General features: G+C 48.7%; 3 protein-coding genes across 3 annotated transcripts; all 3 read left to right on the plus strand.

Annotated features, from left to right (window-relative positions):
- Positions 1-2,520: 2,520 nt before the first annotated feature.
- On the plus strand, positions 2,521-4,144 carry LOC108797326 (E3 ubiquitin/ISG15 ligase TRIM25-like). Its single transcript, XM_018568906.1, has one exon. It carries the CDS (start codon positions 2,555-2,557, stop codon positions 4,127-4,129), a length of 1,575 nt encoding a protein of 524 aa, XP_018424408.1. The 5' UTR covers positions 2,521-2,554; the 3' UTR covers positions 4,130-4,144.
- Positions 4,145-10,018: 5,874 nt separating this feature from the next.
- LOC108797336 (putative tripartite motif-containing protein 75) lies at positions 10,019-11,637 on the plus strand. The gene has a single exon (XM_018568917.1). The coding sequence runs from the start codon at positions 10,027-10,029 to the stop codon at positions 11,617-11,619; it is 1,593 nt and encodes a 530-aa protein (XP_018424419.1). The 5' UTR covers positions 10,019-10,026; the 3' UTR covers positions 11,620-11,637.
- A 10,866-nt stretch (positions 11,638-22,503) lies between these two features.
- Positions 22,504-23,311, plus strand: LOC108797337 (tripartite motif-containing protein 14-like). Its single transcript, XM_018568918.1, has one exon. The coding sequence runs from the start codon at positions 22,537-22,539 to the stop codon at positions 23,281-23,283; it is 747 nt and encodes a 248-aa protein (XP_018424420.1). The 5' UTR covers positions 22,504-22,536; the 3' UTR covers positions 23,284-23,311.
- Positions 23,312-24,343: the final 1,032 nt, after the last annotated feature.

Genomic DNA, 24,343 nt, shown 5'->3' on the forward strand with positions numbered 1-24,343 from the left:
AGCTAAACTCTTTAATCATTAAAACATCCCGGAAAGTATTTTTTAAATACAAGCAGTGTAAGTACCTGAATGTGACTCGGTGTCAGCCTCTTGCAGTCACAGTACAGCAGAGCTCAGACTGGGGGAAGAAGAAGAAGCACATAAGGAGCCAATTAGATCATGTGCTGATAAGAAGCATGCTGATAGCAGGAGAATACAGAGAGATGAGCTCATCGCTGTGCTGCTTCTCCTTTCACTGTCCAGTCACAGGCTAAGGACATGTCCAGCATTACCTGGGCTCAGAAGAAGTGGGTTGAATGTTGAATGATGCCAGCCATTAGACTGAGGACATCTAGTGTCAAAAAAAAGTACTGCAGGGAATTCTCTGAATTAAAATTAAGTATTTAAGCAGAAGGTAATTTTGTTACTTCTGCACCTCGGTCCCCGGCAGTGTGCGGACACAGACTGCCCGTTACCATCTCAGCTCTATAGTTGCAGATACATTGTTGGTAGGATAATAGCCTCGGACATGGTGTTTTCTTTCTACTTTACGTCCATACTACTCCCAGCTTGGAAGCTCACATACTTTCCACAACGCATGTAGGAAAATTGCTCCTGAGCCTTGCATTAATATAGCTTGTCACATAGGCAGAGAACTCAATGACAAAGGCCATGCATTAGTAAATGAAACGCGTCAGTGTTTTGAACCAGTTACCACACCTCAGTTCCTGGCAGTGTCTAGACATAGACTACCCATTACCATCTTAGATGTATATTTTCAGATATAATGTTGTTATGATTATATCCTCCGACAAAGTGTTTTCTTTCCACTTTAAGTCCATACATCTCCAAGCCTATTTTTAGTGCTCTCCATTTCATACCGTATCACAGAGGTGTGACTGACGAATGCAGGGCTGTGCCGTGTGCTGTGGTTTTAAATACGGGCAGCACAGTGGCGTAGTGGTTAGCTTCTGCCTTGTAGCACTGGGGTCTGTGGTTTGACTCCCGGCCAGGTCACTATCTACAATAGTCTGCATGTCCTCCCTGTGCTTGCGTTTCCTCCGGGTACTCCGGCTTTCTCCTGCACTCCAAAAACATGCTGGAAGGTTAATTGGCTCCTCTTTATAGTGGCCCTCATATCTATGTGAGATAGGGACCTTAGATCAATAGCTCCTTGAGGACAGGGACTGATGTGAATGTGCACTGTGTAAAATTGTGGGTCCGATATAAATACCAATAATACATAAATATATATCACTATGGGGGATTGTTATATGAAGGCTCCTTTGTTTCATGGTGTCTGATTGTTTAATAAAGAGACAACATGGTATCCAGAGCTTCCCTTTTTCCTTTTCCTCTCTTTTGGTTGCATATTGTATATTGGTTGGAATCTCTGATTGTTTCCTCCACGATTAGAGTAAACCTAAGTCCCGCCAAGCATGAGGAATTCTTCTCTTTTTTAAGATAAAGGGTTATTAAACCCTCACGTGTTTTTGCGTATATATATATATATATGGTTAGCAAGCAGCAGATATATGCAAAAACGTAAACAAAACAAAAACAAACACCTTTTGAAACTGATTTAAACTTACCTGTGTCTTCGCCGCGTGCTCCCGTCCGAACATCTGAAGAGTCTCGGGCGGCCGCAAAGGATCATGGGGCGGGCGCATGCGCAGTTCAGATTTTCGGCTGGGAGACGAAGAGAGACACAAGGTAAGTCTATGGACGGCGTGCACCCGCACAGACATTGTGGGACATCAGAGAAGAGGAGGACAGAGGAGTCAGCGCTGGATTGGAGACCCGCACCAGCACTGGAGGTTAAGAGGCATCATTTAAGGTAAGTCCTTACACTAACATTGGGGGAGGGGGAAAAAATATCCTTTAATGTCACTTTAAGTTCATATTTTCCTCACTGATCAATAGATAACAAGGTACAAAAATCTGCGACTTCAGTAACTGTACGACTAGAATATCACACATAACAAACACCACACAGGGAATATAGCTGAAGACATGCTTCTCGATACAGTAAACTCTCTGTTATCCGGTATTCAACTAACCAGAACTCTCATCTAACCAGAAAAAACCCAAATCCCCTGTGTACTCAATGTTCTGTTGATCTGCAGCATGTATTATCCTGGAAATGATTGTGTGTCTATTTGTCTTGATTTGCTTCTGATTACTGCATTTCAGTATTTATATGAAGTGAATACAGAGTTTGCAATGGTATGGTATAGTATGGGGTATGGCATTAGTTAGACCTATTTTTAATAGTAACTCTCAAGCAACCAGGAACTACATTTATCTGAAATCTATCAATCCCCGTGGATGCCGGATAACTGGGAGTTTACTGTATTGAACACATTTAGCTTTATGTAATGAACATTAGACACACATTGTTTTCCATGTGGTGTATGTTGCTTATTTCATATAAATGATGAAAGAACAATAGTTACATACAAAGCGCTGTAACACACATCATGCAACACATGATCCGACATTCAATGCTGCTTCAGATTACAGCACTTTGGACTGTGCTCTGTAAGCCAGACAAATTCACTTCCTGCTGGCAGCAATGGCGTCTGCTACGGCAGGAGAGCAGCTGGAATGCTCCATCTGTCTGAGTATTTTCACCGATCCTGTAATGCTAAGATGTGGACATAACTACTGCCGGGTGTGTATTGATCGTGTGCTGGATACGCAGGAGAGGTCTGGAGGGTATTCATGTCCGGAATGCAGAGACGAGTTTCAGGATCGGCCTGCACTGCAGAGGAATATATTTCTACGTAACATTGTAGAGAGTTTCCTGTCCGCTCAGCCGGATCTGTACGAGTCCGGGGTCTTCTGTACGTATTGTTTTCATGCTGCCGTACCTGCTGTTAGATCCTGTCTGCTGTGTGAAGCTTCTCTGTGTGATAATCACCTGAGAGTCCACAGCAAGGCGCCAGAACACGTCTTATGTGACCCCACCACTTCCCTGCAAATCAGGAAATGCTCCATCCATAAGAAGATCCTGGAGTATTTCTGCATTCAGGACTCTGTCTGTATCTGTGTGTCTTGCTGCATGACTGGGAAACACCAAGGGCATCAGACGGAGTCCCTGGACAAGGTCTCCGAGAAGAAGAAGAAGAAACTGAGAAATGATCTCCAGAAACTGAATATAAAGAGAAATGCGATGGAGAGCAGAGTCCGGAGTCTACAGGAACGCAGGAGGAAGGTAGAAGAGAAAAAAGATGGTGAAACTAAGAAAGTCACTGTCCTGTTTAGAGACCTCAGGAGACGTCTGGAGGACCAGGAGAGGAGAGTCTTGAGGGAGATCTCCGGGCAGGCAGAGAGGGTCTCGTTGTCACTCAATGATCTGATCCATCAGCTAGAAATAAAGAAGGACGAGCTGTCCAGGAGGATGCGTCACATTGAGGAGCTGTGTAACATGACGGATCCATTGACTGTCCTACAAGAAGCAGATACAGGTGACTTGTGTGATACCAAGGATGAAGGTTTTGAGGACAGGGAGAGAGAGGATAATCTCCTCCATGATGGAGAGGACCTGGACATGGCTGCGATCTCACATACATTACTTACAGGGTTCTCTGATATAGTAACAGAGGTAAAGGTGTGCTTCTCTATGGACAAACCTGCAAACTTATCACTGAATGTAAACACGGCTTGTAATAAACTGCATATATCAGATGACATGAAAACCGCATCCTGCTTACCAAACCAGAATCGCCCAGAAACACCGCAGAGGTTTAAGGTTTATCCTCAGGTGATAAGCAGTCAGAGTTTCTCCTTAGGGCGACATTACTGGGAGGTGGATGTGGGGGAGTCACAATGGTGGAGACTTGGGGTGTGTTACCCCAGTATAGACAGGAAAGGAGTGCAGTCATGGATTGGATATAATCAGAAGTCTTGGGGTCTGTACAGGTTTCATGGTCAGTATTGGGCAATACATGACAGTCAAGAGATCCAATTACAGGACAGTATCTCCTGTGACAGAGTCAGGATATATCTGGATTATGAGGCCGGGAAGATCTTCTTTTGGGCCATGTGTGACCCGATCCGACATCTCCACACCTTCACCGCCACCTTCAGTGAGCCCCTCCATGCAGCTTTCGGGGTATGGAAGGGATGTGTAAAGATATCCGGATAGAAGGCGAGATGTGAAAAGGGTCGGAATATAATAATCCACCTAGAGGCTTTTGACATGACGGGGAGGGGGGTATCAGATTATTGGGATAATAAAGTGTATCTAACCCCTAACAATGAGCTTCTCTTATTTGCTACCTTTTAGATGGTTGAATATACCACTGGAAGTGTTTTGTTATATCTGTTCAATATGGGCAAAAAATACCTGTTGATCCCACCTGCTCACCAGGCCTCCTCTGCCGCCAGACTGGCTGGAAGTGACGTGATGTCACTTCCGGTCGCACCGAGATCAGTAGAGCAGCGTCGCAGATGGGGCCCCAGCCTGCTCCGATGCCGCTGGATCGGCAATTCCCTGGGCCCCGCGCTGCTAGGACCCGACCGCCTCCTTGCCTGTCATCGTCGGCCAATACTCATGTAAGGGTCCCGGACGGGCCCCCCAGGCTGCCCGGGCCCCTTACATGAGTATCAGCCATACCCCTCTAATGGCGGCCCTGATTGTAGTATACAATATAACTTGTTCCAGTGTGCTCAAAAAGGGGTAATGACCTGAGTGAACGATTCATTGTTTTCTCTTTCACTTTTCATGGTACTGGCATGAACCAATGTCCTCCAATCTTCCTTTAATGCCTTTATCTAGCTTCAATGTGTAACCTAACTACCTGTCAAAAGCTGGATGCAGCGCCGCCTGTAATTAACAGGCAGCGCTCCGTCCATGACAGGTTACACATTGAGGAGGCTTTCCCTGCTGTGTAACCTGTTACAAGCCGATCTGAATGGGGAAAAAGCTGTCAGCTGCAGACTTGAAGCTGACAGCTTTTTGCTGCATTATACTAGGTGCTGCATTATACTAGGTAAGGCTCTGCCTCCCCTGCCTCCCCTGACCGCACATCCCTGCAGCACACCATCAATATATTGGGCCCACAGGGCCACATGTTCCCCATACCCCCGCATGTCAAGGGTTGTTTCCTAAGAAAAAGTTCAACTTTTGTCATAATGTGCATACAGAGCACATTATGGCACAATTACCTGGCAAGTGTGCTCCTCTCTAGCACTGACATATCTATGCTGTCAGTCGCCGCTCTGTCCACAGCCACCATCATATCTTCTGCTGCTTCTTCCAGGCCCTTTACGTTCTGTTTGATCAATGGGCTGACTGTGATGACATGCATGCGCACAGGAGTTAAAAATGTCCTCAACACCTGGCTCAATTCCCAGCATACGTGCTGAGAAGGACCTGAGGTAGTGCACTGCACAGCGCATGCTCCATACAGTGCACACAAGAGAGAAGTGACTGAAGCAGCTCCTTTTTGGCAGAAGAGACTTGTCATGTCAATTTTTAGAAATACCTGTAACAGGGAGTGCAGGGGTGGCGAGCTTTTTGGATATTAATTTTGTTTGGCAAAAAAAATGGATAAAAAAGAAGAGGCGTGTGTCTTTTTTCAGTGTAAGCTCCGATTCACACCTTTGTGTTGCATGTTCACAGGCATTTGTTTCCCGTGTTTGGTGAGCTTCCCCATTGATTTCAATGCAGTCCAGAGCGTGGGAAAGTAGTGCATGCAGCCAAAGTTGCGACATACGTTCTGCATTTTTTTTCTGCGAGTTCATGTGCATTTGAACATGCGCAAACACGTGGAAAAGTTGCACGGTTGCCTGGCACTGCAAGCGCTTTCCCATTTGGTGCTCGTTCCTGTGAACATAAGAAAAAGTGCAAAAACACTGGCACTCTAAAATTCCTTGCGTCAAATCTTCTTGATTGACATGATCAAGGTGGTCACACAGCGTATGGCAACATTTCGGGACCCTATCTGGTTCCTTCCTCAGGCAAGCAAAGTTCAGGTGAACATACGGCATGTGTTCATGGAACACGCAGGTGTGAATGTGGGCTAAGGGTTCAATCACAGTCTCCGAGGGCAGCATCTCTCAATCTTTTTACAGTCATGACACCTTTTAAAAACATGTAAAATCTCAAGACACCTCACTCTAAAAAATGTAAATGTAAAAAACAATGTGGGCCCCCCCCCAAAAAATAAAAATAAATACCAAACCCTTATCCTAGACAGGGGTCTCTTATAGATTTTAAGGGGGGACCCCAGGAAAAAAAAAGATGACATGGAGCCCCCGTTAATGAAAATTTGAAGGCACTCCTGACACAGCCAGAAGGCACCCTGGATGAGAAAGACTGCCCTAGGACAGTGATGGCGAACCTGTGGCACGTGAGCCTAGGTACCGGTTGCCAAGGCCCGCACACTCCGGGTTCTCATCTGGGGTGCTCCACGCGGACTCAGGAATCCCACAGTTCCCCAAGTCACATTAGGTTTTTAAAGTTGGCCGCCACAAATGGCGGCGGCCATCTTTAAATCTGTAAGGTGCCCAGATCCTATTTAATATATTGCTGAAGTGGCAATATTATAAATGAAAATCATGCCATGGTGGTCCAGTGGAGAATCAGTATGATCTGCATCTCTTGCTGATGCAGATCATACTGATCGCTCCCTCGTGGTGCCGCCTCTCACAGGAAGGAGTGATTAATATAGTCTGTATCAGCCAGAGATCACACTGATCCACCACTGGACCCCAGGGATGTAGCCCCCTCCCTGCAAAACTGGTAAGCAGGAGAGGGGCAATTTTTTAAATTATTATTCATTTTAAATTATTGTTAATTGTTGCCTGTGTTTTATTGAGTGTGTGCGATATGTAGGATTGCCACCTCTTCTTCAAGCTAAGAGATTATACAGGAGAGAGTGAGGGGAGACAGCGAGCAGAGATAGCGAGGGGAGACAGCCAGGAGAGATACCAAGGAGAGACAGCCAGGAGAGATAGCGAGGTGAGACAGCCAGGAGAGATAGCGAGGGGAGACAGTGAGGAGAGATAGCGAGGGGAGACAGCCAGGAGAGAAACCAAGGAGAGACAGCCAGGAGAGATAGCGAGGAGAGACAGCCAGGAGGATGAGTGAGGAGAGACAGCCAGGAGAGATAGCGAGGGGAGACAGCGAGGAGAGATAGCGAGGAGAGACAGCCAGGAGAGATAGCGAGGGGAGACAGCCAGGAGAGATAGCGAGGGGAGACAGCCAGGAGAGATAGCGAGGGGAGACAGCCAGGAGAGATAGCGAGGGGAGACAGCCAGGAGAGATAGCGAGGGGAGACAGCCAGGAGAGATAGCGAGGGGAGACAGCCAGGAGAGATAGCGAGGGGAGACAGCCAGGAGAGATAGCGAGGGGAGACAGCCAGGAGAGATAGCGAGGGGAGACAGCCAGGAGAGATAGCGAGGGGAGACAGCCAGGAGAGATAGCGAGGGGAGACAGCCAGGAGAGATAGCGAGGGGAGACAGCCAGGAGAGATAGCGAGGGGAGACAGCCAGGAGAGATAGCGAGGGGAGACAGCCAGGAGAGATAGCGAGGGGAGACAGCCAGGAGAGATAGCGAGGGGAGACAGCCAGGAGAGATAGCGAGGGGAGACAGCCAGGAGAGATAGCGAGGGGAGACAGCCAGGAGAGATAGCGAGGGGAGACAGCCAGGAGAGATAGCGAGGGGAGACAGCCAGGAGAGATAGCGAGGGGAGACAGCCAGGAGAGATAGCGAGGGGAGACAGCCAGGAGAGATAGCGAGGGGAGACAGCCAGGAGAGATAGCGAGGGGAGACAGCCAGGAGAGATAGCGAGGGGAGACAGCCAGGAGAGATAGCGAGGGGAGACAGCCAGGAGAGATAGCGAGGGGAGACAGCCAGGAGAGATAGCGAGGGGAGACAGCCAGGAGAGATAGCGAGGGGAGACAGCCAGGAGAGATAGCGAGGGGAGACAGCGAGGAGAGATAGCGAGGGGAGACAGCCAGGAGAGATAGCGAGGGGAGACAGCCAGGAGAGATAGCGAGGGGAGACAGCCAGGAGAGATAGCGAGGGGAGACAGCCAGGAGAGATAGCAAGGAGAGACAGCCAGGAGAGATAGCGAGGGGAGACAGCCAGGAGAGATAGCGAGGGGAGACAGCCAGGAGAGATAGCGAGGGGAGACAGCCAGGAGAGATAGCGAGGGGAGACAGCCAGGAGAGATAGCGAGGGGAGACAGCCAGGAGAGATAGCGAGGGGAGACAGCCAGGAGAGATAGCGAGGGGAGACAGCCAGGAGAGAAACCAAGGAGAGACAGCCAGGAGAGATAGCGAGGAGAGACAGCCAGGAGGATGAGTGAGGAGAGACAGCCAGGAGAGATAGCGAGGGGAGACAGCGAGGAGAGATAGCGAGGAGAGACAGCCAGGAGAGATAGCGAGGGGAGACAGCCAGGAGAGAAACCAAGGAGAGACAGCCAGGAGAGATAGCGAGGAGAGACAGCCAGGGGGATGAGTGAGGCGAGACAGCCAGGAGAGATAGCGAGGGGAGACAGCCAGGAGAGATAGCAAGGAGAGACAGCCAGGAGAGATAGCGAGGGGAGACAGCCAGGAGAGATAGCGAGGGGAGACAATAGTTGCAGTGCAGCACGCTGAGAAAGAAGTAGTCTGTCATGCCCTACTTTTTTCATGCATGGTATTGTGGTACCACCTGCTGCATTGCAGCGCATGCTTGCTGGGTTGGGGTGCCATTGAAATGAATTGCAGTGCAACACACCAAGCACATGGTACCACACACTAGGTGAATTGTGCGATAGCATGTACCAAGTGTACACTAATGTATGATTAACGCAGTGTGAATGGACCCTTAACCCCTGCAGTATGGGCACTAGTCCCACTGCAAAGGTACGTTTTTGTATGAGTTCTTTAATGAGTCATGCCTTAGAAAATGACCCCTGACTCTGGTCGCCAGAGCCCCACCAGCACAGCCGTTGCCATGGTAACCTCACCCAGCCACACCTCTTACCTGGGGTCTGTTTTCCTGCATCTCTGATCAGGAATTTGCCAATAACGAGCATGGCGGGGGTCAGCTGAGGGAGACAAGACCAGCCTGAAATATTCACAGCAAGTGGTCATTCAGAGGCAATTCAATGCTAATGGCCCAGGAGACATCACTAACATTCTGCAACTATGGGGGGGAGATCCGAGCTTCACTGCACACACAGCCTCCCAGCACGCATTACAATATCACAGGGCAGAGGAACTGAGATGCTAATAGGGAGGTTTATGCTGCGAGGGATTCGAATCAGGACACAGCCGACAGCATAAATATTCAGGAAGCTTGGCAAGTAAGTGTTGGCCTGACAACCGGACACAATACATATAGGACTCCCAAACCCGGACTGTCCAAGTCAAAACCGTACAGGTGGCAATCCTGTAATGTGTGTGTTTTTTATGAGTGTGTGATTGTGTGTTTCATGGTGTGTGTGTTTTTATGAGTGTGTATTGATGTGTGTGATATGTGTTTTATGAATGTATGTTTGTATCTGTGAGTGTACAAATGTTGCAGTATGTGTGTATCCCTATTTTAAATGTTTGTTTTTTTAAAGCCCAGCGCCCAAACTAAAACACAGTACCAATACGTATTTTCAGTGTTGGCACTTTGAGATGAATAAATTGATTTTGTGCTGCAGTTTGGGCACTCAGGTTGAAAAATGTTAAGCCATCACTGCCCTAGGGTGATGAGATCCTGACCACATGTCTCCTTCCTTCGGAGGTCTATGATCTTCTTTACTAAAATGAGATTTAGCAGTAAATAAACATAACGATACGTTGTATTCATTCTTTGTGCATGAAATGTGTAAATGATACAACAAAAGGAAACGTTTCACAGTTTATTAAATACATTTTACCCAAATTATCAGCCACGTATGTCTTTGTGATACACCGTATTCTCTGTGTCCTCAATAGCTGATCCTCTGAATGCAGCCCCCATCACAGCCTTAGTCCAGCCCATGAACGTAGGAAACACCCTCTGCATTCTGGGCGCCAAGACTTTCAGTTTCATTCCTCCCTCTCCTGCCGTAAGGAATGGCTTCTGCTGGTCTGAGAAAGGAGCTGGAATGTTCCATCTGTCTGAACATTTACACTGATCCTGTTATGCTGAAATGTGGGCACAACTACTGCCAGGTCTGTATTGATTGTGTGCTGAATACACAGGAGGGATCTGGAGGTTATTCCTGTCCGGAATGCAGAGAAGACTTTGGGGATCGGCCTGCACTGCATAGGAATATAACTCTACGGAACATCGTGGAAAATTTCCTGTCTACTCAGCCAGATCAGGAGGAGAGCCGAATCTTTTGTTCTCACTGTGTGGACGCTCCTGTAGCTGCTGTTAAATCCTGCCTGCATTGCGAAGTTTCTTTGTGTGATAAACATCTGAGCGTCCACAAAAGGTCACCAGAACATGTGCTATCTGACCCCACCATGTCCCTGGAACAGAGGAAATGCTCCATCCATAAGAAGATCCTGGAGTACTACTGCACTGAGGACTCTGCCTGTATCTGTGTGTCCTGCTGTCTGATTGGAGAACACAGAGGACATCAGATGGAGTCACTGGATGAGGCCTCTGAGCAGAAGAAGAAAAAGCTGAGAAATGTTCTACAGAAACTGATGACAGAGAGAGAGGAGACCCAGGAAAGAGTTCATAGTCTGCAGAAACATGGCGGACAAGTAAAAGAGAAAGCTGCTACTGAAAGAGAGTCACTCACTGCCTTGTTTACAGACATCAGGAGACACCTGGAAGAGCTGGAGAAGAGAGTGTTGAGTGAGTTATCAAAGCAGGAAAAGCAACTTTCATTCTCAATCTCCGATCTCATCCAGCAACTGGAGGTAAAGAAGGACGAGCTGTCCAGGAAGATGCATCACATCGAGGAGTTGTGTACCAAGACGGACCCACTGACTGTCCTACAAGAATCAGACCTAGCTGGTTTCTCTAATACTAAGGGGGAAGATAATGAGGACAACCATGGACATGATAAGCTCCTCCATGGTGGAGGGGACCTGGAAATGGATGGGATCTTACACGCATTACACACAGGTTTATTTGATATAATAACAGGGGTACACGGAGGAGTCTATGTAGAGAAAGCTTCAGACATATTACTAGATGTAAACACAGCTAGTAATAAGCTATATATATCAGAAGACAGAAAATCTATATCCAGGACAGAGAGGAGCTACAATCGCCCAGGAACACCAGAGAGGTTTCAGTCTTACCCTCAGGTGATAAGTTGTCTGAGTTTCTCCTCAGAGCAGTACTATTGGGAGTTGGATGTTGGGGGTTCAGAGAGCTGGAGAGTTGGGGTGTGTTACCCCAGTATGGACAGGACAGGAGAAAAGTCACATATTGGGAGCAATGACAAGTCCTGGGGTCTGTACAGGGTTAACGACCAGTATGTGGTGATACATGACAGTAAAAAGATCCAGCTACCTGACGATGTCTGCAGTGACAGAGTCAGGATATATCTGGATTATGAGATGGGGCAAATCTCCTTTTATGATCTGTGTCACCCGATGCGACACCTCCACACCTTCACCACCACCTTCTCTGAACCCCTTCATGCTGCACTTGGTGTATGGAAGGGTGGTGTAAAGATATTTGGGGGGAATCGTGAGATGTGAGAAGTTCACCCACAGGTGGGTAGTGCTAAAGAGAGGGCATAGAGTATGGGCAGATGGAATATTCATCCAATGAGAAAGGAACAAACCAATAAAGAAAGCAGGACTAGCTGTGCTTTATAACAGTGACGTGCGGTACTTTTGGTTCCGGGTGAGGCCATTGGCCCAAGCCATCGACAGGGCTCACGCCTCTAACACGGAGTAGAGGCTGTGACAGCTCTTGCCTCACTAGTGTGGTTACACAAGCAATGGGGAAGCCCGCTGCTGTGTAACCTAAATACCTGTCAAAAGCCGGATGCAGCGCTGCCTGTAATTAACACGCAGCGCTCCGTCCATGACAGGTTACACAGCGAGGAGGCTTTCCTGTAACAATCCGATCTGAATGGAGAAAAAGCTGTCAGCTTCAGACTTGAAGCTGACAGCTTTTTCCTCCATAATACTAGCTGAGGCTCTGCCTCACCTGACCGCACGTCCCTGCTTTATTATGATAACATATTGCGTAATGTAACACAAAGAGGTACACAGAGAAGGTTTTGGAGATGCAATATTTCCTTTGTCAGCAGCTATGTACAGGTAACAGCAGAGTCTCAATGCCATCACCTGTACAAAGCTGCTTTCTACCCAGCTATGTACTTGAGTAAGTGATAAAAAACATTGCAAGGAAATTCAGAACTGCTGATTGGTAGAAGGTTGAAACACGACCGATATGTGGCCAGCTAACATCCTGTTGCCTGCCACTAATACACGTGTACAAAGTACCAATAATGGGTATTGATTAAGGGAGTCTCCTTTAGCATGCTGTCTCTGGCAGTCTCCTGTAGCATTCTATAACCTTTGGAGGTAGCATGTCTGTACGCACTTTGTATGGTTTTGTACCTTCTAGCAGTCTCCGGTTCCATGTATGTATTCTCTATCAGTCTCCAGTAGTATGCCTTTTACTTGTAACAGTGTCCTGTAGCATGTTTGTAACTTCTTGCAGTCTCCTGTAGAATGCCCATAACCTCTAACAGCCTCCTGTAACGTGTCTGTAAATACTAATAGTCTCCTGTAGCATGTTTCTAACCCCTTACAGCAGCAGCGGCACGAAACCGGGTGTCACCAGGTGCGGCCGCCGGGTGTCACCCGATGTGCACATCATTATGTGTGTGCATGTCATTACATATACACGTGATGTTCTCTGATGTTAAGTACTATCCTTGTCGCACTCCTTACCGATATGTCCCTTGTAGTGGGGGGTGCTCGCAGTGACCGCGGATGGCGCCGCGAATGTCGGCAAAATTGTAGAAATGTCACCAACACACCGATCCTTTATTGATAGCAAAAGCTTCATTTATAAATGAAGCTTTTGCTATCTTAAAAGGATTGGTGTGCTGGTGACATTTCTACAATTTTACCCTCTCTGATGTTATCACCCCCCCTTTGTGACGCCTCTGCCTTACAGTCTTCTGTAGCATGTCCAGAGCCTCAGACAATCTCTTGAAACATGGGAGCAAAAAGCAGAGATAGGGACCTTGTCACTGAAAAGCTGCAGTAGAGCTCCAGGAACTGGCTATACTGTCTGGCAGGGTTGTTCAACTGTGTTTCTGGCTGTTTTCCTAGAACAGAGTGTCTGTGTTGCATTGTTCTGCTGTGTAGACTATTGTTCTGGGTTATCAGTGATTTTAGTCTCTAGGTAATGAGGTTCTTTACTTGCCTATTGTTGCTTTATGATTAGATGACCCCGTCCTTACTGACCAGCCAATCACATTATCACCCATCTGACATCACCCTACAGGAGGGGTAAACATAGCAGCTAGCAGCATTACCCAATGGGGTTACTGGACAGGAAGTCTATTGTATGTCACATAATATTATCTCCAACATTTCTTCACTTCACTTCTGAGAAACTCTGCAAACTTTTTCTATACTGATCTATGAATGGTATTCGGCTTTACATTTCTTCTACATTTTATATATCTCAGCAGTGACTGCTTCTGATGAAATGAAAAAGGGGGCCCGTCAATCACATCATGTGACACACACCCTTCTGTTGCTTTGATGTCAGGATGTAAAAACTCAATAAAGACTTTTATATGTTAACATTTTGTGTAATTCTTCATTTGTTCCATTCTCTCTATGGATAGGCCTTGTTCACACTACAATGAGGGTCATATGAAGTGTTACACTAAGGCACTTGCTGGTAAAAAGGATCCCATCTGATGTCTATTTTTTTGTGCTCTGCAAACAACATCTAAGATGTGTATAGCTGTTAAAAGCCAGAACACCTGCTGGTGGCACTGTGGTACATGGACCCATTTAGTGCAGTTCCAGTGTCCACCAGCAGGTGCCTCCCAGCAGTCAACAGGTCCCAGATATTAATCCTTACCTGGTGGGTATTTATCTCCTTCTCAAGAATCTCCTAGTGCCTCAGCGTTTGTATGTTCTCTGTTATTTTCTCATATTCCCTGCTATTTGTACCTGTTATCCTGACCTCGCTGCCTGTACCTGCTCCCTGTGTGCTTGGTCCCTGTTCTTCTGATCCTGTTGGCTGTACCTGTCCCCTGCTTATTTGGTCTCTGTTCTTCTGATCCTGCTCCCTGTGTACTTGGTCCCTGTTCTTCTGATCCTGCTGTCTGCACATGCCCCCTGCATATTTGGTCCCTGTTCTTCTGATCCTGTTGTCTCTACCTGCTTTCTGTGTACTTGGCCCCTGTTCTTCTGATCCTGCTGTCGGTACCTGTTCCCTGTTCTTCTGATCCTGCTCTCTGTACCTGCTCCCTGTGTACTTGGTCCCTGTTCTTCTGATCCTGCTCTCTGTACCTGCTCCCTGTGTACTTGGTCCCTGTTCTTCTGATCCCGCTCTCTGTACCTGCTCCCTGTGTACTTGGTCCCTGTTCTTCTGATCCCGCTCTCTGTACCTGCTCCCTGTGTACTTGGTCCCTGTTCTTCTGATCCCGCTCTCTGTACCTGCTCCCTGTGTACTTGGTCCCTGTTCTTCTGATCCTGCTCTCTGTACCTGCTCCCTGTGTACTTGGTCCCTGTTCTTCTGATCCTGCTCTCTGTACCTGCTCCCTGTGTACTTGGTCCCTGTTCTTCTGATCCTGCTCTCTGTACCTGCTCCCTGTGTACTTGGTCCCTGTTCTTCTGATCCTGCTCTCTGTACCTGCTCCCTGTGTACTTGGTCCCTGTTCTTCTGATCCTGCTCTCTGTACCTGCTCCCTGTGTACTTGGTCCCTGTTCTTCTGATCCTGCTCTCTGTACCTGCTCCCTGTGTACTTGGTCCCTGTTCTTCTGATCCTGCTCTCTGTACCTGCTCCCTGTGTACTTGGTCCCTGTTCTTCTGATCCTGCTCTCTGTACCTGCTCCCTGTGTACTTGGTCCCTGTTCTTCTGATCCTGCTCTCTGTACCTGCTCCCTGTGTACTTGGTCCCTGTTCTTCTGATCCTGCTCTCTGTACCTGCTCCCTGTGTACTTGGTCCCTGTTCTTCTGATCCTGCTCTCTGTACCTGCTCCCTGTGTACTTGGTCCCTGTTCTTCTGATCCTGCTCTCTGTACCTGCTCCCTGTGTACTTGGTCCCTGTTCTTCTGATCCTGCTCTCTGTACCTGCTCCCTGTGTACTTGGTCCCTGTTCTTCTGATCCTGCTCTCTGTACCTGCTCCCTGTGTACTTGGTCCCTGTTCTTCTGATCCTGCTCTCTGTACCTGCTCCCTGTGTACTTGGTCCCTGTTCTTCTGATCCTGCTCTCTGTACCTGCTCCCTGTGTACTTGGTCCCTGTTCTTCTGATCCTGCTCTCTGTACCTGCTCCCTGTGTACTTGGTCCCTGTTCTTCTGATCCTGCTCTCTGTACCTGCTCCCTGTGTACTTGGTCCCTGTTCTTCTGATCCTGCTCTCTGTACCTGCTCCCTGTGTACTTGGTCCCTGTTCTTCTGATCCTGCTCTCTGTACCTGCTCCCTGTGTACTTGGTCCCTGTTCTTCTGATCCTGCTCTCTGTACCTGCTCCCTGTGTACTTGGTCCCTGTTCTTCTGATCCTGCTCTCTGTACCTGCTCCCTGTGTACTTGGTCCCTGTTCTTCTGATCCTGCTCTCTGTACCTGCTCCCTGTGTACTTGGTCCCTGTTCTTCTGATCCTGCTCTCTGTACCTGCTCCCTGTGTACTTGGTCCCTGTTCTTCTGATCCTGCTCTCTGTACCTGCTCCCTGTGTACTTGGTCCCTGTTCTTCTGATCCTGCTCTCTGTACCTGCTCCCTGTGTACTTGGTCCCTGTTCTTCTGATCCTGCTCTCTGTACCTGCTCCCTGTGTACTTGGTCCCTGTTCTTCTGATCCTGCTCTCTGTACCTGCTCCCTGTGTACTTGGTCCCTGTTCTTCTGATCCTGCTCTCTGTACCTGCTCCCTGTGTACTTGGTCCCTGTTCTTCTGATCCTGCTCTCTGTACCTGCTCCCTGTGTACTTGGTCCCTGTTCTTCTGATCCTGCTCTCTGTACCTGCTCCCTGTGTACTTGGTCCCTGTTCTTCTGATCCTGCTCTCTGTACCTGCTCCCTGTGTACTTGGTCCCTGTTCTTCTGATCCTGCTCTCTGTACCTGCTCCCTGTGTACTTGGTCCCTGTTCTTCTGATCCTGCTCTCTGTACCTGCTCCCTGTGTACTTGGTCCCTGTTCTTCTGATCCTGTTCTCTGTACCTGCTCCCTGTGTACTTGATCCCTGTTCTTCTGATCCTGCTCCCTTTGTACTTGGTCCCTGTTCTTCTGATCCTGCTCCCTGTGTACTTGGTCCCTGTTCTTCTGATCCTGCTGTCTGCACATGCCCCCTGCATATTTGGTCCCTGTTCTTCTGATCCTGTTGTCTCTACCTGCTTCCTGTGTACTTGGCCCCTGTTCTTCTGATCCTGCTGTCGGTAACCGCTCCCTGTTCTTCTGATCCAGCTCTCTGTACCTGCTCCCTGTGTACTTGGTCCCTGTTCTTCTGATCCCGCTCTCTGTACCTGCTCCCTGTGTACTTGGTCCCTGTTCTTCTGATCCCGCTCTCTGTACCTGCTCCCTGTGTACTTGGTCCCTGTTCTTCTGATCCCGCTCTCTGTACCTGCACCCTGTGTACTTGGTCCCTGTTCTTCTGATCCTGCTCTCTGTACCTGCTCCCTGTGTACTTGGTCCCTGTTCTTCTGATCCTGCTCTCTGTACCTGCTCCCTGTGTACTTGGTCCCTGTTCTTCTGATCTACGGCAGAGGTGAGGCTTCAAATCGCCTCATTCTCCAGTGCTGCTTTGTTAACTAAAGAACTGCTTCTGGGCTCACTTATTTTTTTGACGGTTCCCCTTCTAATCTGTCATGGAGGAGAGACTTGAATGAAGTCATTTCAAGCCTTACCTCAATGGTGGATCAGGAGGGGCGCCGCCACACCAAAAGAAGAGAGCACAGAAGAGGGTCTAAAGACACTGATCCTCCACGGAGGTCAATACATTATATAGCAATGCAGAATACCACCAGCTATAGAGGACTACAAATCCCAGCAATACATTATACAGCAATGCAGAATAATATGAAGCTACATACTCTGTGTCGCTCTGGGGTGGCAGCGTGATGTCTCCAGGGTCTCATGAGGGCTGTGTGGGGTCTAAGGAAGGCTATGTAGGATCACAGGAGGGCTGTGCAGGGTCTTAGGGGGGCTGTGTTGGGTCTCCCCATGGCTGTGCAGGGTCTCAGTAGGCTGTGCGGGGTCTCACCAGGGCTGTAGGGGGTCAATTGAGGTCTGTGAGGGGGTTTCACCAGGGCAGTGTGGAGGGTCTTGTGGGCGGCAGGGTTCCCTGGAAGGAGTAGATGTGTGGCTGGCACTGTGCAGCGGTTACAGAAAGGCTGCCGAGGTCCCTGAGTGGCAGGACCTCAGGCAGCCACTTCAGTTTAAAAATAGAAAGCACTGGTGTCAGGGTTTAGTATAGGAGTATTTTTACGAGCACCAGTACATTGGTGCATCCCTACTCGGTTGCTCACCCTAGTGTGGCGCCCGGGGCCCCTGATGACGTGCAATGGTACAGATCTGAAAATGTTAAATTACAAATATATTTAGGGCTAGTTCACACCAGCCCCTTTCGGTGCCAGAACGCACTGGATCGCATCCTGGCAGGCTCCCTGCGTTCTGGGGCGGGAAGGGGCGTGGCAGTGCATTATAGTCAATGGCCGCAGTGCGATCGCCCGCACCGGAACACGTGGCACATCAATGCCTGGTGCAGTCAGAAAAAATAGTACATGCAGAATTTTTCTGACAGCAGCGGACCGGAATGCCACGGGTTCTGGTGCGGGCAATCACACTGCGGCTGGGGTGTGTGGCTTCAGTGCCATTGACTTCAATGCACCGCCATGCTTCCTCCCGCTTCAGAACGCAGTAAGATGGCAGGGATGCGATCCAGTGCGTTCCGGCACTGAATCTTGCCGGAACGCACTGGGGCTGGTGTGAACTAGGTAAAGCATCCTGTCTGGTTTCTACATTTTTGTGCTCAGTGAACATCCAAAATGTAAAGCACAGGGAAGAAACAGATGACTGTAAAACTTCTCATGGTGATTGGTCAAGGAAGTATTACTACGTATGATGACGATGACTTGTGATTGGTCAAGGAAGTGTGATCGCTCACCTCTCTCCCCCTCTACTCTGGTTCTGGGATGTTCCTCAGCGTCTTCATGTCTAATAGACCTGTCTGGGTATGATGACATCACAGCTCCATAGACCGCTGGAGTCCAGATGAGGCTGCGGGGACCGGTCTAGGAGGGACCAAGTATTTGTACTCACCCAAATTCCCCCAATGCCTATAATGTGCCTTGCGATCCCGTGTGGCGGATCGCATTGCGGTAGGAGGCCGTGGCTACGATGCCATTCACTTGAATTTGCCGCCACGCCCCCTCCTACACCACAACGCGAGGCAGTGCGTTCTGGCCAAAATCGGGCCGGAACGCACTGCATTTAGTGTGACTGAGCCCTTAGGGTGGCCATACTCTCTGCAATCAGATTGTACAATCGCTGAGCAATCTCTTTTCAGTTGACCCAAAGTTATGTAATATGAGGACAAACCTGAACAATCCATGCAATGTGTTCCCGGTCACACGGCCGTAACATTAACTTGATGCTGATCTGAAGAAGATTGTGCAATCAGATTGCATGATGCATGGTCGGTTTTCATAGACAACACGGCAGGCGAGGAGTTAAACGTGGGCCTGCGATTGTCACATGACGGGTGTCGCACATTACGTCATTTGCACACACAGACAGCAGAGAAGAAAGAGTTAACTACAGAGACAAAAGCCTTCCAGCTGCTCTTGTGATGTAAATGTGGGATTGGCCAGGGCGCATCATGTGATCATTATCCTGACTGGGCCAGGAAAGCCGAGGGTAGGAGACGGGGCATGGAGTCCAGCCAATAAGGAAGAGGCTGCCAAACTGACAACATACAGAGTTTGGGAAGTGATTGGTGCAGTGCTGACACTCCTGGTAAGGACTTGGTGCTGGGGGGACCCTGAGAATCCGGGGGGGACAGGGGCCAGGACTGCTGAATGATAAATATTCTGTATGTATGGACTCTGCACAGTACCACTTCTCTTGCCCTGTATGTCGGGTGTCATTCTCAGTATCTGTTCTTATACTGTATATAGGGACTCTGCACAGTACCACTTCTCGTCCTGTATGCAGGGGCGTATCTGCCGCGAGGCAAACAAGGCGTTTGCCTGGAGCGGCAGATTCCATTCTCTTGTCCTGTATGCCGGGTGTAATTCTGAGTATCTGTTCTTATACTGTATATAGGGACTCTGCACAGTACCACTTCTTCTCTTGTCCTGCATGCCGGGTGTAATTCTGAGTATCTGTTCTTATACTGTATATAGGGACTCTGCACAGTACCACGTCTCTTGTCCTGTATGTTGGGTGTAATTCTCAGTATCTGTTCTAATACTGTATATAGGGACTCTGCACAGTACCACTTCTCTTGTCCTGTATGCCGGGTCTAATTCTCAGTATTTGTCCTTATTCTGTATGTATGGACTGTGCACAGCACCACTTCTCTTGTCCTGTATGCCGGGTGTCTTTCTCGCTATTTGTTCTTATTCTGTATATATGGACTGTGCACAGTACCACTTCTCTTGTCCTGTATGCCGGGTCTAATTCTCAGTATTTGTCCTTATTCTGTATGTATGGACTCTGCACAGTACCACTTCTCTTGTCCTGTATGCCGGGTGTCTTTCTCGCTATTTGTTCTTATTCTGTATATATGGACTGTGCACAGTACCACTTCTCTTGTCCTGTATGCCGGGTGTAACTCTCAGTATCTGTTCTTATTCTGTATGTAAGGACTCTGCACAGTACCACTTCTCTTGTCCTGTATGCCGGGTGTAATTCTCAGTATCAGTGCACTGTACGCCCTCCCATTGCTCTGACCTTTTATACTGAGTGCTTTGTAAGTCTCCTTTATTTACCATTGGACGTTAATATCCCCGCCCCTTTAAACAATTTGGCCACGCCCAGTTTTCCTCCATCGCATGCAGTAGTTTCTTAACACCCTCCAATCTGTTCAACCAGCTCCACGTTGCTGTATATTGGTGATAGGAGAATTAAGGAAAGGAGGGATTGGGAGATGGAGAGGAGTCCCCGCTCCAGGTGGGAGAGAGGAGACCCCGCTCCATGTGGGACAGAGGAGACCCCGCTCCAGGTTGTCTATCAGCTTGGAGGCGGCGTCATCAGTGTGGGGGGGGGTCGGGGCCCCTGGGAGAGAGGGGACCCCGCTCCAGGGGGAGAGAGGAGGCCCCGCTCCAGGGAGAGAGAGGAGACCCCGCTCCAGGGGGAGAGAGGAGGCCCCGCTCCAGGGGGAGAGAGGAGGCCCCGCTCCAGGGGGAGAGAGGAGGCCCCGCTCCAGGGGGAGAGAGGAGGCCCCGCTCCAGGGGGAGAGAGGAGGCCCCGCTCCAGGGGGAGAGAGGAGGCCCCGCTCCAGGGGGAGAGAGGAGGCCCCGCTCCAGGGGGAGAGAGGAGGCCCCGCTCCAGGGGGAGAGAGGAGGCCCCGCTCCAGGGGGAGAGAGGAGGCCCCGCTCCAGGGGGAGAGAGGAGGCCCCGCTCCAGGGGGAGAGAGGAGGCCCCGCTCCAGGGAGAGAGAGGAGGCCCCGCTCCAGGGAGAGAGAGGAGACCCCGCTCCAGGGGGAGAGAGGAGTTAGCTGAGCTACTCAGCTATGTGAACAATAGGATTAAGTAGCTAAGAAGTGCCTGGAAAAGGTAAAAAGTTAACAGGAGCCCTCTGTATATTAACATACAAAATTCAATAATTCAGATTGACGAAAAGGAGAAAAATTATTTAAAAATGTGGTTATTAGTGATGACCGTAATAACAAACAAAGAAATATACACCCATCAGCCATAACACCCTGTCTAGAGGACTGGATCAGAGCAACCCCAAAACTGCAGCTCTTGTGCGATGTTCCCGGTCTGCAGGGGTCAGGACCTACCAAAAGTGGTCCAAGGAAGAAAAACCAGTGAAACAAAGACAGGGTCATGGCTGGCCAAGGCTCATTGATGCACATAGGGAATGAAGGCTGGCCCGAGTAGTCCGATCCAATAGAAGAGCTACTGGAGCTCAAATTGCTGAAAAAGTTCATGCTGGTCCTGATAGAAAGATGTCTGAACACACAGAGCATCGCAGCTTGTTGTGTATGGAGCTGTGTCTGTGTAGCTGCAGACCGATCAGAGTGCCCATGCTGACCCGTTACCACCCCCAAAAGCATCTTTGACCACGGAGCATTGGAACTGGACCACGGAGCAATGGAAGAAGGTGGCCTGGTCTAATGAATCACGTTTTTCTTTTACATCGTGTGATTGGCCAGGTGCTTGTGCGTCACTTACCTGGGGAAGAGATGACACCAGGATGCACTATGGGAAGAAGGCAAAAGGGGGACCTACTCAATATCATGAGGGTGGTCATAATGTTACGGCTGATGTATATGGTGTATATATAAGACCACTATACCTCCCCTAGAAAACCTCTGTGTCATTGGTATCATTTCACACAAAAACAATTTCTGCTAAAGCATTTTTACCGTCAAAAAATGACTTGTCACCAAATAGACCCTTTTCTGCATGAATACTGTATTAGGTCTGATATTTCCTTTATAGATGTCCATCTGTATACTCATCCAATGATTGCAACATGAGTCACAATCTCGGCCTCGCCTGATCCAAGCTTGTATAAACAAACCCTCTATGCTCTGTGTGTCAGAGGCTTTCATATTAACTCCCTCTTCTGCTTCCAGTAATGGCGTCTTCTGATCTGAGAGAGGAGCTGAAATGTCCCGTCTGTTGGGAGGTTTATGTAGACCCTGTAAGTCTGAAATGTGGACACAGCTTCTGCCAGGATTGTATCATCCGCCAGCTGCTCACACAGAAGGGATCTGGGTGTTATTCCTGTCCTCAGTGCAAAGAAGAGTCCGAGGAGTGGCCAACGCTACACAGGAACATTGCTCTGCGTAACATATCGGAACATTTCCTGTCTAAACCGTCCCTGGAGAACCGACTGTGCTCCATCCACAATCTGGACCTGAAGTATTACTGCGCTCAGGATGCCTCTTGTATCTGCGATAAGTGCTCAGAAGAAGAACATCGGGGACACCAGGTGGAGTTACTGGATGAGGCCTCAGAGAAGAAGAGGTTAAGACTGAAAAGTGTTCACCAGATATTGAAGATGGAGAGAGAGGAGATGGAGAATAGAGTTCACAGTCTGGAAGAACGCAAGATGAAAGTAGAAGAAAAAGCAGCTAGTGAAACTGATAAAGTCGCTGCTCTGTTCAGAGACCTCAGAAGACAACTAGATGACTTGGAGAAGAAAGTCCTGAGTGACATCTCCATGGAGGCAGAGCGGGTCTCGGCCTTAGTCTCCAATCTGATCGATCAGCTGGTGATAAAAAAAGGCGAGCTGTCCCGGAAGATGCGGGACATTGACCGGGAGCTGAGCAACATCATGGATCCATTGACTGTCCTCCAGGAATCAGGCATAGGTGACTTGTGTGACACCAATCAGAGAGATGATGAGGACAGAGGGAGACAGGAAGTCGGTGACCTTGATGTGGCTGGGATCTCCCACACATTACACACAGGTGTATCCCATATAACAGGGGTAACAGTATGTTTCTATGTACAGGAACCTGCAGACATATCGCTGGACATAAACACGGCCCATAATGATCTCCATATATCAGAAGACCTGAAAACCGCATCCTATTTACCACACCAGAATCGCCCCAAAACACCGGAGAGGTTTCAAGATTATACTCAGGTGTTAAGCAGTCAGAGTTTCTCCTCAGGGCGACATTACTGGGAAGTGGATGTCGGAGGGTCAGAGTTTTGGAGTATTGGGATGTGTTACCCCAGTATAGACCGGGGAGGGTACCAGTCCCAGATTGATTGTAATGAGAAGGCCTGGTGTTTGCGCAGAAATTCCGATCGGTATTGTGTAATACATGACAGCACCAGGAGCCGGGTACCTAACAATATGTCCACTGACCGAGTCAGGATATATCTGGATTATGAGGCCGGGCAGATCTCCTTTTATGCCCTGTGTGAGCCGATCCAACACCTCCACACTTTTACCGCCACCTTCACCGAGCCTCTCGGCGCAGCATTACGTATATGGAATGGTTGTATAAAGATGTCCGGCAGGAATCGGGAGATGTGAGAAATGATCAGAATAAGAGATGTCTGCAGAGAGACTGGTGACTTTCCAAGGGAAGGGGTACTATTCAGCCAATAGGATGAGGCAGCAGGTGGGAACTGCCGCCATTGTCCTGTCGGGTCTTGTTGTGTGTTATAAACACATTTATATGAGGTCTTTCCATTCGTCTTTCACTGACTGCTGTGTCTCCTATAATTCTCCTATTGCTGTGCTCACGGCTAGCCGCCTTCCTATTTAGTCAGAGGGGGAATCTGCAAAGCCCCTTCTGCTGGTTGCTGCCATTTTCACTTCTGTAACACATGGAACTCTGTGCTACAATTCCCAGCATGCTTCAATCATCTGTCCTGAAAAATCACTCAAAGATAAAGAACATAAGAACAATAATCAAAGGGGTCGGTGTCATTGCTTAGCTTTTTTGGGGGGGTTTCTCTGCATAGTTGTGTGTACAAGGATTGTTCATGGTCATGTGATTGTAACGTCTTTAATATCATTAAAGTGTAATGTTAAGCCATTTTATTGTTTTGGATACAATGTGGAAATATTAAAACCCCTGTCGAGTTTTCATTGATGCCTGCTCCCTGGGGAGAATCACCTAATCTATCACCCTACCTATTTGTCCTGGTCACCATTGTCTCCACTGTAAATGATGGGAAAACCAACAATTTATGGTAGGGATGCACCAATACTGGTTTTCCGGTATCAAGTACCAATATTTTTTTTCCGGTATTTACCGATAGAGTACCGGTGCATTGTGCCCAGATTATCAGGAAGTAGGGTGGTGGATCATGGCCCGTCGCCTGGCTTCCTGATTGCCTGTGAAGCCGGTGTTCTAGCAAAAGAACACTGGCTTCCTGACCAATAATGAAGCCGAGCAGCAAGTCATGAGGTGCCGCCCAGCTTCCTGATTGGCTAGCAACAGCCAACCAGGAAGCCGGGCGGCACGTCTCTTCATGATTGGAAAATAAACTGGCTCCATACTCCCTCGTCACTGCTGGTCAGAGGGAAATCTCCCTCTGACCGGAAGTTCTGGTATCGGAGGCTGGGCGAGTACAAGTACTAGGAT

This window comes from Nanorana parkeri, unplaced genomic scaffold, assembly GCF_000935625.1.
Source record: "Nanorana parkeri isolate BGI_ZX_2015 unplaced genomic scaffold, ASM93562v1 scaffold1261, whole genome shotgun sequence".
In the NCBI taxonomy this organism is placed as follows: Eukaryota; Metazoa; Chordata; class Amphibia; order Anura; family Dicroglossidae; genus Nanorana; species Nanorana parkeri.

What these genes read in the sequence shown, in the direction of transcription:
- LOC108797326 (XM_018568906.1), top strand. Translation starts at nt 2,555, where the DNA reads ATGGCGTCTGCTACGGCAGGAGAGCAGCTGGAATGCTCCATCTGTCTG.
- LOC108797336 (XM_018568917.1), top strand. Translation starts at nt 10,027, where the DNA reads ATGGCTTCTGCTGGTCTGAGAAAGGAGCTGGAATGTTCCATCTGTCTG.
- LOC108797337 (XM_018568918.1), top strand. Translation starts at nt 22,537, where the DNA reads ATGCGGGACATTGACCGGGAGCTGAGCAACATCATGGATCCATTGACT.